This window comes from Fulmarus glacialis, unplaced genomic scaffold (genome assembly GCF_000690835.1).
Source record: "Fulmarus glacialis isolate BGI_N327 unplaced genomic scaffold, ASM69083v1 scaffold13818, whole genome shotgun sequence".
Classification (NCBI taxonomy): Eukaryota; Metazoa; Chordata; class Aves; order Procellariiformes; family Procellariidae; genus Fulmarus; species Fulmarus glacialis.
The window spans coordinates 32,255-46,918 of record NW_009229062.1 but is presented as its reverse complement, the minus strand read 5'-3'; the positions used below and the strand labels follow the sequence as shown (position 1 = coordinate 46,918).

Here is a 14,664-nt window from a genome sequence, read left to right as displayed (position 1 = left end):
GCTTTGCTGCCTGGCTTGCGCCGTTGTCCGAGGGAAAGGCCTGGCCTTCGCTGGCGGCACCATGGGGTGGTCTGGGGGAGAAGAGGAACAGGAGCTGGGGGAGGCCGGCCCTGTGCGGGCTGTGCCGGGCACCTCTGCCATGGAGAGCAGCCCTTCCGTGGCCCCAGCACGTCTGTGCCTTTGCCAGCCTTCCTGCAAGGGGACGAGGCCTCTTTCACATAGGTTGTGAGCACCTTGTTGTGTCCCTATGCGGCATGTAGGCCCCTTAAACTGCCAAAGACCAGGTGGGAGTTGAACTGGATGGTGCTGACCAGCCTAAATTATCGAATGGCTTCATCCCGTCGCTGTAGCTGTAATGCCAGCACGAAGGTGAGGTTCCGCTAATGTGTTGGGCTGCGACTGTGACAACTGAGGTACTGAAGTTTTTCAGGACTTTCTTGCTAGGCCGTGAGCTTTATACTTAAAATCAGCTATGCTGAAAACTGGCTCTGGAAATAACTTCCATACCACCTGAACAAATACACTGTGAATAGGAGAACCAACAGAGATCTAGGGTAAAGCAGGAATAAAAAAACAAATCCCATTTCTGTTAACCTAGGATATTCTATGCCCGTCCTTAGCTGTGCTGTCTATGCAGGCACAGTGCAGTTGCTCTGCAGTCATGTGTCTTTGGCTAGAGAATTTGTATAATAGCACCTTCCTCAGTCATCTTTTTAATCTCTCTCAGCACTGAAAATTCCCTATGCTAGAGTTGAAGTGCCTGAGGGAAGAGAGTTTTTTTGTCATGGAGATAATGTGGAGTCATGCAAATTCCATTCTGTTCAGTATTTTACTCAGAGAACATATCTTAGAAACCTGGTGCCCTCTTTTCCCATGCAACTGATGAAGCTCCCTTAGGAGTTCTGTTATCAGCTTATCATAGACATTTAACCTTGGCCTATGTAGCAACAGACATACTATAAAATAGGCATTTTAAATTTTTTTCCTTATAGCAGGAATAATGAAAGTGGAATCTCAAAGTTTTCTGTGTGTGTGTCTTGCAAAATACAGCACTTGCAGCACACATAAGAAGAAGCACTAGTTTCTGAAGACAGCTTTTTAGCCAGATGACTTGCACATGGCCTCATTGTTTTCTTCCCCAGTGCCTTTACCCTTTGAATGCTGGCTTCTAGTTTGGGCTGAGTCTCCTCCTGTGTGACACAGAAGCTTGCTGTAGAAAAACTGCTTGACTGTCCCCTTTGCAAGAGGAGGGAGTAACCCTTCGGGGTGCTGAATATTCTTAAGCCCTGAGAGCTTCCAGGCGAAATCCACGCTGGCACACAGGCAGCCTGAGAGTTCGGGCACCTGAATTGTGTTGTGGGCTGGATCACCGTAGAGCTCACTTAGAAAAATAAAATTAACAATATCCACTTTTGCAGAGCTTTTTGAGCTTTATAGTCGGAGCACTGTATCATTGCTTAGTCGTACTGTATTTATTTTTACTTGAACAGCGCCGTTGGTGTCGATGGGACTTGCCAAAATGTGCTTGCTGAGGCCTTGAACCAGCAATACCGGACCTAATGATCCTCTTCCCAACAGTCTTAGTTGTTTAGAGAATTTTTTGACGCGCACAAATAAAGGCACTTAAAAAACAAATAGCACCTGATTTCCATATATAGAGTCTTTGGGAAAATACCACCCCATCAATTATGTGGTTTTTTTAAACACTGCCTTTTATTTCTCTGTCTAAAGGGGCCCATTTAATACTGCGAGTAATGTTCTGAGTAATACCGGGCTTGGCACAAATGAGGCGCTTAACTGAGTTCCTTATTTTTATTATCCATTGTCTGCTAACCAGTTTTTTGTTGTTTCATTTATTTGCCTTTTCCCCGGGGAAGGAAGGATGGCAGCTCGGCGTGCGCTGAAAGCTGTCTTGGTGGATCTCAGCGGCACACTTCACATTGAAGACTCAGCTGTGCCAGGCGCGCAGGAAGCTCTTAAAAGGCAAGCTACCTTTTTCGATTTCCTCTGGTAGGTTATGTCAGCGTTGTTTGCACAAAGACGATTCTTTAAGTAAACAGGCCTGAAGGTTCTGCCTTTCTGTGCTGTCGTGGATAAGCAAATACGTGGCCAAATTATGCTTTTATTTACACCTGTATTAATACTAAGAGAAATCAGCAAAGGGCCTAGATATTGAAAAGTTGCCATGTATCACCTGAGCCCCCGCAGCTTTCCTAAGGTGCTCTCTAGGTCTTTTCTAACTCTTTTCTGAACAGAAAAAGACAATATTCAGAGTGTTTCCGCTAATTCATTCGGGACTACAGCCTTAGCCAAAGTGGAAAGTAGTTAGGTTAACCTGAATTACCCCATGTACACCAAAGTCACTTCAGCTGAGCTGTTCCTCGGTGCTTTGTTTAACTACAGGAACCTGATTGTTTGTCTAAGCCCTGAGCTCTGTGGTGAGCTAAAGTGGAATAACAGAATAACTTGGCCTAGTGAGCAAGGCATCCTTTGCAGAGTTCTCATTTTATTTGGTCTTTCAGGCAAGGCTTTGCTTTATTATTTTTAAAATTTCTTTCTGCTAGGTAAACAACCTCAGTCGTTTTTTAGTTTGAGAAACGTTTGATAATACAGCCCATCTTTGGTAGGAATTTCAACACGTTAATAAACAGGACAGTTAAGTACCTCTTTCTCTTCTGATGAAAGGGTGCCTAAAGAAACTGAGGCATAGTAAAATGACTTAATCTGGCCGAATCAGTGGCAAAATAGCATATGCAACTCCAGGGAACTTTGTTCTGTGTTATGACACTGTTATCCTGGAGCAGACATCTTGCAATGGGTGAAGAGAAACACAAAGTGATATATGCTATCATGATGGGTGAGGGAGGACACCTTAAGTTGCTGGGACAGTAAGAATTAATCAGGAGAGAGGAATAGGGTTGAATTAACGATGAGAAGCTTTTACTGGAGTTGTATTGGCTGCTTAGGTTTTTATAAAGCTAGACTGTTACTCAGAGGAAAAGTTCACAGAGGGATTAGGAAACTCTGCATTTCTTTTCACAAATAATTCTGTGGAAATAATTATCTCCTAAAGATGTAAAATTGCAAGGAAGTAAAAACTGCTAAAGCATTGGGTACTCATTCATTACCCATTCATTCACTGGACCTTGTTTGCCTGGTGTTTCACGCTGCAGGGAGAAGTTGTGCCAGGTGAGAGTCAGCATTCTCGAAAATCCCTATATATATATATGAAAAAAATGGTGATATTGTCGAGAAGAGCTCAATATCTGTCCTGTCTGCTGCTCACCTCCAAACCCCCAGGCAGTAGACTGGACAGAAGAAATGGCTTCTGTAGAATCAGGAGACAAACTGTTTTATAAAGCCACTGCTTCTCCTTTGTCTTCTGCTTCTGCTTGATTCCTACTGAGCCGTGTCCTGGCTGTGGCAAGGGAGGAGGCTGGAGAAGGGATAAGGTGGAGAGAGAGTCTGGTGCTGTTTGTCAGCAGAGGTGCAGCCTACTGTCACAGGTACAGAGAGCAGGTGTCATTTCGCTGCAAAGAACAGCCAGGTCTTTTTGCTTAGAGGTTTGAACAAAATATTTTCTCATGCTCTTTTCTGCTAATCCATGTCATTGTCCTTCCTAAAGAGATGCTGAAATGATTGGCATGCAGCTTGCTTAGGGAACAAATGGATAGATTCCATTTTTAGGGTTACTTCTCAGTATTGGGGTCCATAGGAAAAAAATACGGCAACGAGGGGACTTTTTTACCAGTTCACACTTGTGAAGGGTCAGTGTATCTGACAAACGAGAATGAAGTGGCAGGTGCAAGCAAGTCTCCAGTGTTGACCAACTTTATTTTGATGTTCTCCATGCAGTCGTGATGCCAGTGTTTGTTTCTATAGCAACAAACAGAGAAAGTGATGGTGGGGGAATAATTAAAGGGAACACCGTTGAAATTGTCATTTAAAATTATTTGATTGTTTGGTAGCATGTACTGTCAGTGTAGGGCAATAATGTGGTTTTATGTGATGTCGGTGTTCCTCAGTAAAGGGAGAAATGGCTGCAAAAGCTGACATAAAATCACCACACAGGTAACATAGGCTCCTAGAGCATCCTGCATCTCTGAATGAGCCACAGCTGCTGTGAAATTCACTCGGCATGTGGAGTTCAATATATTAATTTAGCAACAAGGTTCTTTTGTTTATTTATTTTGGTTCAGGATGCTGTTGATCCAGTTCGAATTAAAAGGCTTTTCAAACTAGTTGTTGTTGACCATAGATGTGTTTGCTGCTACTATGAGGATGGAGTTTGGAATCACTGTTTTCCTCCAGACTTTTCCTGGTAGAAGCAAAGCAGGGGAGACCTGGTCTTGTTCTGGTAGCTGTAATTCTTGCCATCTGTTTCACATTGCCCTCCAGTCCACAGAAGTTAACAACCTCATGGGTCTTGTGTGGCACCATTACTCTGGGATGTGTAGTCTTTTACTCTGCAGCCTTTAGACAAACGGTCCTTTTTCAGTCCCAAAGAGACGTACGAGTATGTAAACAGAAGGGTGCTGTGGCCAGTTTGCCTTTCCTCTTCATCCATCAGGCTGCGCAGCGCTCCGGTTACCATTCGATTTGTGACAAACACCACAAAGGAGTGCAAAAGAGACCTGCTGGAGAGGCTGACGAAACTGGGGTTTGACATCGCAGAAAATGAGATCTTCACGTCTCTGACAGCAGCCAGAAATCTTCTGGAGCAAAAGCAGGTGCGGCCTCTCCTTCTGGTGGACGATAAGGCCCTGCCTGATTTCACAGGTGAGGTGGTCAGAAAACAGCATGGGGGAAGTGACTGAACAACTAAGGAAACATGGTGCTCTCCGTTTTGTAGCATGACAGTCATATATATACTACTAGCTGTGATGAAGCCTGAAATGTGGAACTCTCCAGTGTCATAAAGGTCCTTTCTTCTTTCTAAATTAACGTTAAATGGTCTGAAGTCATAGCTTCTTGAGGAGTAGTGGAAATGGCAGCCAAAACCTTCAAATACTCAGGAATTCAGGTAAAACTCAATACTTCTTATTAATTTCCAGTGTAAAAAAAAAGTAATACTTATCACTAGATTATTGGAGATTTATTGCATCTGCCAGTGCTGATGTGTTTTATACCAAAGGTGTGTCAATTTGTTGGAAATCAGGTTTCCCTCGGCTATTGTACAGAGATTTTCCTCGTAAAGCCAGTGTGTAGGCACACGCCGGAGGCTATTTCTCTCTTACTAGATTATTATTAAATGTAAAATCTCCAGGTAGTTATTGTTATTTGTATTGAACATCTAGGTCTCACTCCATGTATTTTGATACCTTAATTGGTGACAGAAGGTTCATTGCCCTGAGTTCTCTAGATTGTCATCTCTAAAGACCTGGTTAAAACTTGCTTTACTTTCACATATCCCCATTTCCCTCCCTCAACAATAAGGGGAGTAAAAGATGATATATTCTAACTTGGACATGTGTGGCAGGTGCCTGAAGCTAGGACAGTTAGTCCTTGACTTAACCACATCGTTGTTTCAGCTGTAGTGAAGAAACCCACATTTTTAACGTACTCAGAGTTGAAAACTGTATATTGCATATTCAGACTTTCATTTAAAGTCAAGGCAGCAAAAATGTGGATGGCTTACCACTGCTCCCGGCCCCATGCCTTGTGAACTGAAATCCTTATGGCTGTGTAATTTAAGTAGCTTCTAATCTTGCTAGGAGCTAGACAATTCCTGTTAAATTTTAGTGCCGTAGTCTAGTCAGTAATCTTCAGAAAGATAAGTGTTCAGGAGAAAAGTCTCTGTGGGCTCTGAGAGCAATGAAAGCTGATAATCTGTTCCACCTAACATCGTACCCAGAGAAATACACCCCCAGCAATATTCTGTATTTGTGTTCTCAGGAAGCCTTTCTTGGGTCAGAAACAGCAGCTGTTTCACCAAAGGTGCTTAAATCAGTTTAATCTCCGTGTATTTGGGATCTTTCCATCAGTTTTACAGTAGCTGATGCTAATTTTGTAAAAGATAGCAAAGATAGAGGTATCAGCGGAGTACATTGGTGGCATTTTCTGTGTTGCTTCGACCTGGAATGGATTGTTTTGTTTCTTTTTGCTACAAGCGGTCATATTCTCTCAGTGCTGCTCTTGAAACATTTAAGTACAAGGAGAATGTTTCAAATTCCTGCTAATGGCTGATATTGAACTATTCTTGGCTAATCTCTCTACAAAGTTGGTCACAGATGGATGAATGTAATCCATTCTTGGTTAAAGGACCCAGATGGTTTTGGATGGTGTCACAAATCCACATGGCACCTCCGAGTGTACATTTTGCTGTCTGAGCTAACTGAAGGACATGCGGCAGGAGACATCAGCCAGCAGGCTGCGATGACACTCTGGAGACCCAGGAGCTCTAGTTATCCCAGTACAGGCGTAGAGGATATGCTGTGTGAAGGTGGAACAAAACCCCCAGCAAGTGTAGGATGCAGCTGATACTTAACCTGTCCTAAATAAAAATCTCTGGTACTCCTGTTCCTCCTGTAGATTCTACCCTGCTTCCATTGCTTGGTTCTGTTCAGAGATGGCACTGCCATGTAAAAACAGTCATGCTCCTCTGGAGCAATGCAGGATAGAGGAGGTGCAAGCTGTTCTCGAGGGGGCTAATCCACATTAAAAAAACGACCTTCCAGAAGAGCCAAAACTAATCTAGTGTAACAACTTCTAGGTCATGCTGCAATACTGTCTTTGCCATCATAACCGGACTGATATGTAGAACAACAGTCAGGCTTTTTAGAATCATAGAATAGTTTGGGTTGGAATGGGCGTTTGAGGGTCATCCAGTCCAACCCCCCTGCCATGGGCAGGGACATCTTCAACTAGATCAGGTTGCTCAGAGCCCCGTCCAACCTGACCTTGAATGTTTCCAGGGAAGGGGCATCTACCACCTCTCTGGGCAACCTGTGCCCCCACCACCGTCACTGTAAACAATATCTTCCTTCCATCTAGTCTGAATCACTCCTCTTTTAGTTCAAAACCATTCCCCCTTGTCCTGTCGCTACAGGCCCTGCTAAAAAGTCTGTCCCCATCTTTCTTCTAAGCCCCCTTTAAGTACTGAAAGGCCGCAATAAGGTCTCCCTGGAGCCTTCTCTTCTCCAGGCTGAACAACCCCAACTCTCTCAGCCTGTCCTCATAGCAGAGGTGTTCCATCCCCCTGATAATCTTCGTGGCCTCCTCTGGACCTGCTCCAACAGGTCCATGTCTGTCCTGTGCTGAGGACCCCCAAGCTGGATGCAGCACTGCAGGGGGGGTCTCACCAGAGCAGAGCAGAGGGGCAGAAGCACCTCCCTCGACCTGCTGGCCACGCTGCTTTGGATGCAGCCCAGGATACGGCCGGCCTTCTGGGCTGCCAGTGCACATTTACCATAAGTGGAGTTTTCCGTGACTAGAGGGAATAGAAAAACTGGACGGAATTCACCAGTCTTCCTGCTTTACTGTCTTACAAAGCAGATGAATATATGTAGAAAGAGATTCTTAGATAACAAAAAGTCATTCAGTTAAAGAAGTGATTTGTGCGGTCTGCTGCATTTCAGTGGAGGCAGTGAGAGAATCACTGTTCAACAGTTGCTGTTAAGACTCTCCAGCTGCAGAGCTGTGTTCATCGTGAAGGGTGGCAGAGTCTGGATAGATCAACACCTTTTCCACAGATGCTTTCCTCATTTCTAAAAGACGTAAAACTAACCTATGTGATGTCGGAAAATGCTCATTTTTGCTGTGAAGTGATTAATTGCACTTGTTGGCTGTGTACTGCTAAGTATGAATGAAATTCTGTTGGCTCAGAGTCATGTTTTGATTTTCCAGGGATAGCCACTGATGACCCCAACGCAGTGGTGGTAGGACTGGCTCCTGAGCACTTTCACTATGAGATGATGAACAGAGCATTTCGGTAAGTCAGCCCCTCCTGGTGGCTTTTTGAATGGTGGCTGTCTTGTGCCGGGCTCTGTACCGCTATATAGGCGAGGAAATCCTTCTCATATGGGAAGAAGAGGGTGGTAGCAATATCACTGTTACGTAGCGTGATTATGGACGGTGTCTTCCGCCGTGTTTGAGAGAGAGACACTAACCTTGGTGGATTTGGGACCTTAACCATGAACTTTGGGCAGTCCAGCCCTGGTTTTCATAGCTTTCAGTCTGTAAATAAACTATAGAAGTACAGTCACAGTTGTCATTGAGGTTAAAAAGTTAGCAATGCTTCAAGAAGAAATACAGAAACCCAAGGATGTTGGGAAGTATTTGGGAGGCAGCTTCTGTGTTCAAACCTCAGCCTTTGGAGCTCAAATATTATAGGGAAGGAAATCCAGTATTTAGGGCAGATTATTCCTTACCTACCTAGTGCAGGATTTCTAGCAATTTCTTCTGAATCATCTTGTGTTCAGGAGTGGCCAGCACAATATGCTGGCTAGATGAACTATGGATCTGATCCCGTCTGTCTTATTTCCAAAGCTCTTCGTTTTGTCTGTTAAGGGGCAAATCAGATAAAATGTATCTGTGACTGTACAGGAGCCAAGATGCAATAGTGTGTGCAGAGGTGCATAGCCATGCGTCCTTCTCTCTAGTTCTAGCTCAGCACAGCACTCTTGATTTTAACTTGGAAAAAACCTTTTGCTTCAAAGACTTGAGCGTGAGCCTGTTGCTGAGTTTAGCCCCGTTGATGTGCCTTTTGTTTGTTGTGAAATGCGCAGAGAAAGGTCGTTTGAACATCCCACCTCCCCTGCACCCCAACGGAGCCTGCTGTGCCTCCGTTTCATTTCGCTGGGAGCTCTCTGAACCTGCTGTCCCTCAGCAGTGGTTTAGGCCGAGCTGATCAGCCTGGCCTTGTGGCAGAGGAGGAGCAGTCACCTGCACAGCCCGTCCCAGCTGCGGGTGTGCTAATCCCCGCAGGCAGCTGGTGACCAACTTCAGTGCTGTCTCAGAGCTAAAGAGGACATCTCCTAACACCCTGGATAACTCCCTGCTGTGCTACAATACATGTGATGAGTCCTTTCCGCTCTTTGCTCACGGGATGATGGCTACCGCACAATTTTTCACCTTGGAATTTGAAAAAAACTGATCTCAAGCACCTTAATTTGCCTTTATAACCACTAAATCCAAAGAGGGAGTATCAATTACTGCTCACCAGTATGTTACGGAGGCTTCTTGGAGTAGGAAGCCAATGCTGTCCTTATCTGCATGCCAGTTCTATGTCATAAGAACATGTATTGACCCAAGAGGATTCTCTGGCAGCCTCATTAGTGCTTGTGGCCAATGGCATCGATTTTAGAGTTTTACAGCGCACTCAAGAGTGGACTCTAATTTCACAACAGCGTGAACTTAACCCATTATGTATTCCAGTGCTTACATAATTTTATTTATTGATATTTCTGTCATGAATATATTAACCATTGAATGATAGTCATTAGCTGCCTCGGACTGGAGACCTGGACACTTAGAACAAGAAACTAGTCGTTGCATTCAGGGTCCCTGAGGGCCCCAGGCTTCCCCTGGCCAGCACATGCAGGAAAGTCTGCAGATCTGGCCCTGTGGAGGTGGGCGAGGTTATCCCAGGCTGGATTTGGGCTTTTTGCATTAAACACAGAATTGGACCCTTGCTCTGGTGATGGAAGGAAGGTGCTGAAGGCCAAATCCAGTCCCCTGCAGCGAGCAGTGGGTGCGGCATGGCCTTGCTGTCCAAGAGAGACATGTATTCGAGGGGGTAGCATGGAGTGCATGCTGCCTGAGCATCCTATGACCAGGGCTGTCTGGGTGGTGCAGCTGAGTACTGAGCAAGGCTGAGCCCTTCAGCTCCCTTGCCTTGTGACAGACGCGTTCCCAGCCGCTTGGCTGACTTGTCTTCCTCCAGGCAGACTTCATCCTCTGTGAATCTGTCCTAGATTTGCCCGGTGTTTTCCTGGTCCTGTGTTTCAGGCCGAGCAGAGGCCCTAGGATGGGCTCTGTCTGATCTTTAACATCTCACTGACTTGTTCTGGGTTTTTCCCCCAGTCCTCTATTGAGGATAAACTGTTTTGCTGGTGTCGGTTTTGTTTGGTCTAAATGGAAATATTAACTACTGGCCGCATTCTCTTCTTCTTGAGCCTTATGCCATGTCCTTTACTTTATTCCTTGTCCTTTACTGCTCAGATACTTAAGTCACTTGGGATTTGCATTGCTCGTAGCAAAACTTTAAGGAGAATCTGATTAAATGCAGATATCGACAGTGCCGATGCCTGTATCTGAGCTGGTGACCTGGGCTCCTGAGGCACTTGTAAGGCATCATTCATTTTTCCCCTAGTAGTGCTTAAAATAGGACAGTTGAACTGTGCCCTAGAAGTGCTTTTTCCTCTCCACTGGCTGTGAAGAGCCCAGGCTGACTAATTACCTGGTAGGCAACTACTCGGTTGATATCCAACATTAGGTTAGGTAAATCTAACCTGATATGAGTCCCAAAACGAAATACACAGAGTAAGGCCATTCTCTAGGCACCATTTGAAAGACTGAGACTAAATTTCTCTTTTTGTATACATGGGATTTTGCTGCCACATTTAAAAGAATTCTCTCAGGTGAGATCTTTCCTGCAAACTGCTGAATGTAAGTGGTTGCGGTGCTGCTGTCAAATTAAATTTTTTCTGTATCCTAGAGGCATCCTCCCATCGTGAACATACCTGGCTGCTCACACATACACATGCCAGCTCTCTTCTCATTGAGCTTGCTTTGCAATGCATTGATTCAATAGAAGTGTTTTGTGATAATGAAGTGAAATTAAATATTATCATTTATGTACTGCTCAGAGTACCCGGGCTGCTCTGCAAGCGTGTGGGAAGGAGCGGACGTCCTCCAGGGAGCAAACAACTCACCTAAGGCAGCCTCTTTGAGCAGAGCCGCAGCAGAGCTCCAGAAAGGCAGTGAAGGGGCAAAGCAAGATTTTGATTGCTTTCTTAAAGGCTTTTTTTTTTTTTGTAAATCAGGTGGTGTTAAGGGAAAAAGAATTCCTCCTTTCTGCCCTGAGGATAACGGCCAGCGTTTCCCCTCTATCCCCCAGTTTTGCTAGTTACGTTCCTGCTTGTTGTGATAAAGACTGGAGTTGCCTCAGTACCTGAAGAAGGTGCTGTAAAATCGAACGGGAAACGTTTGGCAGTCGTTACCACCTCAACTTTTATAGATACTGTCTGGAGGGCTTTTGTTGCACTGAAACTGAGGCTGGGGAGGGGGAGGACTGCGGTAACGCTGCTGTGCTCGGTAGTACCGGGAGGATTCCTCCAGCGCAGCAGCTACGCAGGCTTCCCTTTGCTGCAGGACAGGTAGCTGCTGTGTCTGCTGTAAGGAAAAACTACCGGGCAGGTAACAGAAATGGAAGAATCAAAGATTAGGTCCAGATTCTGTGAAAGCAAGCCCTCTTAAACTCCCGATTGAGATCGGTGGAGCAACAGCAGTGTCTTAATTACTTCTTCCCTTAGATTTTTCCACCCACTCCAGACAATCCCGTGTTCTGTGCAGGTTTTTGACAGGCAGGTCAGCTGGCAGGCAGAGATGCTGTCTGTGGAAGCCCGAGGAGGGTGCACGCTGGTGTGTTGGGGCAGAAGTGGGCCTGTGGAATTGGGAGGGTCTCAGCTCTTGGGCAGGGAGCAGTTCCCAGTCTCACAGACCACCACTGCACTCGCTTCCTGAGGCTCCCAGTGCTGTGCCCAGGCAAGACCCTCCTGTGACAGCGCCGGACTGTGCATTACGACCCTTATTCTGTGACCCTTTTATTGTACTCAGAAGTGTTAGAAATCTGCTGACTTGTTGCTTTGAACTATCTTCCACTCGGAATTTTTGGTTCCCAATAGCAAGGAGCTCAAATCCAGCTGTGTTTCTACAAGGCTCAGTAATAGCGCTGTTAACTGGAGAATTTGGTGGGACACGAGTATTCACATCCTAATATCTTTGTGCTTTTTCTTGTAACTTGTTATTGTAATTCCTCCAACGTTAAAATATAAAATTAAGGTAAAATGATTCACCTTCTACCTGGGACTCACCTGAACACCCATCTCTGCTGGAAACACGTAGCTGTTGGGCTGTTAGAGGCGATTCCAAGAGCCCCAAGAACTGCTGGGCTGCAGATCTCCTGGCAGCAGCAGCTTGAGAACACTGCTGTGTTCTCAGTCCAGGCAAGGAGATTAAGGCTGTGGCCATCAAACTGCTACCTACAGCCACTACCTGTGGTTAATGTGTTTTAAAATATTTGTGTGGGGAAATCAGATGGGTTCTAATGTTAGGATGTTTGCCTTAGTGAAAAGTGAGGCTGCTTAGAGTAATGGATCTAATTGCATGAGAGATATAGACAGCGTTTAAAAACAGTTACCTGTTAAAATCCTCAAGATAAAAAATTCTTTATTTGGAGGATTTGTTTTATTAGCTGTTTCTGGGGAAAAGAAAGGAAGGAACTTTATTTAACTCTCCAAATGAATGCTAGCTTGCATTATAATTTGGGGCTTAATGAAAGTCAGTGGGAGTTTTGTCATCAACTTGACTGAAAGCCAGTTGAGGCCTTCAGCTGTAAATATCATTAATATAACGTTTGTACTTTCTTCTTCATTCATTCTTTAGGTTGATTTTGGATGGTGCTCCTCTTATAGCTATACATAAAGCCAGGTATTTCAAGAAAAAAGATGGCTTGGCTCTGGGACCTGGACCTTTTGTAGCTGGACTGGAATACGCGACGGACACCAAAGCGACAGTGGTGGGGAAGCCAGAGAAGACCTTCTTCCTAGAAGCTTTGCGGGGGACTGACTGTGCCCCAGAGGAGGCCGTCATGATTGGTGATGTACGTGGGGACCAAATACCGTATCGCCTGCCTGTTAACGTAGTGCTCATCTCCACTGTGTGTCGTGCCTCCCAAGCGCCATGATCGGATCTTTCTAAAAGCGCTGGGATTAAACGAGGGGTGAAAATTGAACCGTCAAAACTTGCAGGATTTAATGTGTAGTCCATGGGGTTAGTTCTCTTACCTCAGTCGCTAGTTGATTAGGCAAAAATCCCATAGTAAGTCATTCCTGTGATAGTTTGTCTGATAGGTAGCGACGGGATTTGACTCCGCGTAGCTGCTTTTAAGTGGCTGATTAGTGATGTGCAAAGCAGAGAACGTCATGAAAAACTCGTAAGCAAACAGCGTCTGTGGCCACTAACAAGCTGATCTCCTGTTCTGTCCCAGGACTGCAGGGATGACGTTGGTGGCGCCCAGACTGCGGGCATGCGTGGGATTTTGGTAAGGACCGGTAAGTACTCGACGGATGGGTCGTTTTGGGAGACAGTGATCTGGCCCCGGGTACTGGCGGCCCCTGTGCCCAAAGCCAAGATGCGCTCTGAGCCCCGGTGCTTTGTAGAGGCCCGCCATTCCTGCGGTTTGTTCCACCGAGGGGTGCTGGGAGACCCCGAGTCCATCCCCCCATTCATTTTGGGGTGCAGCGGATACATTTCCTCAGCTGCAGCGTGGCAGCCTGTCAAGCAGTAGATTGCGATTAAGTCAGGATAAGCCATTATATTTGATGTTTCAATAAGGCTAGAGCACAGACCCCGAACTGATAGCGGGATGATATTTAGTAATAGATGGGGGTGGCTGATCTTGTAGATGTGAATTTTTTGCTCTAGTGACTCTAAAATCCCAAGCACTAGTCACAGAACAGAGAGAACTGTTACTGTGACATCTTAAATTGCCAAAATCAGCCATAGCAATGTAACCTCTGATCATTCAGGAACTCTGATGGCATTCCCTAGTAATTACACTGGTAATTATAAAAGTAATTTTGCTTCAGACAAAAGTGGAACCTTAAGGGACTGACAGGTGTTATCAATATGTTATTGGTGGTACCATGCACTGGGTAAGATCTTTCTGAGGTGCTTATGCCACACAGTCCATTATGTTGAAAATGAAAGCAAGTGATCCTCCTCTTCCTCATAAAACCCAGAAGGGAAGATGATAACATGATTATTTCAAGAACCTACCACACGAATATCTGAATAATCAGCGAAAGAATAGTGCCAGTACAGTAGGGTGAAACCAGTGCGTAAGTAACGCTAATTTTAAGCTAGAGCTGCCCCTGGAGGAATCTTCAGTAAGGCTCAGAGTTTGTTTAGGGACGACTTGTGGGATGTTTGTTGCAGGAGGACCTCAGATGAGCATTCCTCCTACCGTGTCTGGTTGTTACTGATCTGAGGAGGCTGTAATTTTCAGGGAGAAAAAGGATACCCAAAGGAGTTTGGTAAATGCATCATTTTGTTAATCTGTTACAGGTAAATATCGACCGGCAGATGAAAACAAGATCAATCCGGCTCCTTACTTAACCTGTGAGAATTTCCCAGAGGCAGTGGAACATATCCTAGAGCGTCTGCTATGAGAAAGGGAATAGTTAGTTTGAAGAAACATGTTTCACATAATTTCCTTTACTCTTGCTTCAAAAAATTAAGGTCACAGGATCAATGCATGCATTGCATCAGCAACCTAGCCGTGAGCTCCTGCCACTGGAGTTGTGAGAGGGCGGAGGATCGGTGTGGGCCACGGCAAAGCCCCTTTTCTGTAGTAGTGTCAGGAGGATGTGACGAGGGACCGCGGATACCCAGCAGGTGAGACAGAAAGGCTACAGCCAACACAGCTGCTTTCCTGAACGA

The 14,664-nt window shown here is 45.3% G+C and overlaps 1 protein-coding gene across 1 annotated transcript; it reads left to right on the top strand.

The window, feature by feature from the left end:
- Positions 1 to 1,873: 1,873 nt before the first annotated feature.
- On the top strand, positions 1,874 to 14,456 carry HDHD2 (haloacid dehalogenase-like hydrolase domain containing 2). Its single transcript, XM_009583722.1, has 6 exons — positions 1,874 to 1,983; positions 4,571 to 4,779; positions 7,846 to 7,930; positions 12,607 to 12,823; positions 13,211 to 13,274; positions 14,290 to 14,456. Exons 1-6 carry the CDS (start codon positions 1,883 to 1,885, stop codon positions 14,391 to 14,393), a joined length of 780 nt encoding a protein of 259 aa, XP_009582017.1. The 5' UTR covers positions 1,874 to 1,882; the 3' UTR covers positions 14,394 to 14,456.
- Positions 14,457 to 14,664: the final 208 nt, after the last annotated feature.